We start from the raw sequence: 1534 nt of genomic DNA on the forward strand, positions 1-1534 counted from the left end.
TCCAGTGAAATATATTTATGTTTGTGGTTGTAATGTGACAAAATATGGAAAAGTTCAAGGGGTATGAATACTTTTGCAAACCACTGTATTACCAGTACAAATCCAGCACAATTGATTGACAAATTTTGTTATTTGAAAAAGATGGTGGTAGTGGGGGTCAACTTCACTCAGCTGTGGATCACCTGTGTGCATTTGTGAATATTGACTCTTTTAGCTCCTTAAAAAAACTGATGTGTGAATGAAAGTTTTGGCACACACCATTAGACATAAATGTGTATTAAATGGGTACATAATTTTTTTAATTTTTAAATTGTCTAATTTTAAGGAGGAATCAATCTATTCAAAACGAAGGCCTTTCAGTTTCAACAAACCCTTTTTTCTGAATGATTAACAATGAGTAAAGGTGAGACTTTCAACCCCTGGTGACACAGTCCATTGCATAATTAATCAATAAAAGCCAGCACACCTAAGTGAGACCAATTCAACTCCTGTAACTTAAAACCACATTTGTGACTTTTTTTCTTAGTGATGTAATCTGCATGTGTTTCACACACCAGAAAATAAATTATGCACACAATATATGTGTGTGTAGTTACTACCAACTTTGATTTTGATAACATGATCTTTTATGTGTGTCAACTTGGTTAAAATTTCAACTTTGAGTGTGTTTTCAAATTTCCTCAAACAAGATATACCATGCAAAGTAGAGAAAATGTAAGTGACAGACCTCTAATGTCTCATCATGTTCTTGCTGTCTCAAACTCGAGAGGACGTCCTGATGTTCTGGGAAGCAGAAATAACAGAATATTGCAGTGGAAAAGAAAGAAAACAGATTTGAGGACTCTTGCAGGACAATTGGGAAGACCTGAAATGTTGTAAAGACAACAGCTTTAATTGAAGACCTAGCATTCTTTAAAAGTGTTGGGCATTTGTTTGGATTATTTAATCACCTTTAACACCCTCCTAAAAAGGTGAAAGAACTGTGATATCATTTTTGCCTCTGTGTGTTACCAAAATATCTTGTGAATCACTTGACAAATGTGAAAGGGATCTCTGACAGTAGTTGATTGATTTTATTTAAGTGTCATGCCCCTCTGGTGCCCAGCCCTCATTTGCTAATAGGACACTCCACAAATAAAACATACATAATAACAAGATGTCTACATTCAGATCATAAAAATATTTTGAAACTCACCCGAGATATAATTCAATTCAGTTTATTTGTATAGTACCAAGTCACAACATCCATCCTCTCAGGACACTGTGCACAAAAAACAATAAACCTAAAGAAGCCAGCAGATTGTGCTGAATCTTCACTTCATCACGGTCTCCCAAGCAAGCACATTGGCAACAGTGGAAATGAAAAAAAAAACACTCATGCTCAGGACAGGCTGCCATCTGCCTCGACCGGCTGGGTTTGGGGGGACAGATAAGAGACACAGACAAACACAAATTGATTGGTCCAGGTGTATTTTCCTCTGGACAAATTTATTTTTAGTTTATTTTATTTGAAACATCATTTATTTGAAACATC

At 35.6% G+C, this 1534-nt stretch overlaps 1 protein-coding gene across 1 annotated transcript in view; it reads right to left on the minus strand.

Moving 5' to 3' along the window:
* The window catches only part of LOC106526098 (formin-2), a gene marked incomplete at its 3' end in the record, with an annotated part of 66801 nt that overhangs the window by 6627 nt on the left and 58640 nt on the right, over window positions 1-1534 (minus strand). Inside the window, 1 exon segment of the mRNA XM_014020584.1 lies at window positions 728-783. Coding sequence (XP_013876038.1) covers window positions 728-783 — 56 coding nt within the window.

This window comes from Austrofundulus limnaeus, unplaced genomic scaffold (assembly GCF_001266775.1).
Source record: "Austrofundulus limnaeus strain Quisiro unplaced genomic scaffold, Austrofundulus_limnaeus-1.0 Scaffold259, whole genome shotgun sequence".
NCBI classification, from domain to species: domain Eukaryota; kingdom Metazoa; phylum Chordata; class Actinopteri; order Cyprinodontiformes; family Rivulidae; genus Austrofundulus; species Austrofundulus limnaeus.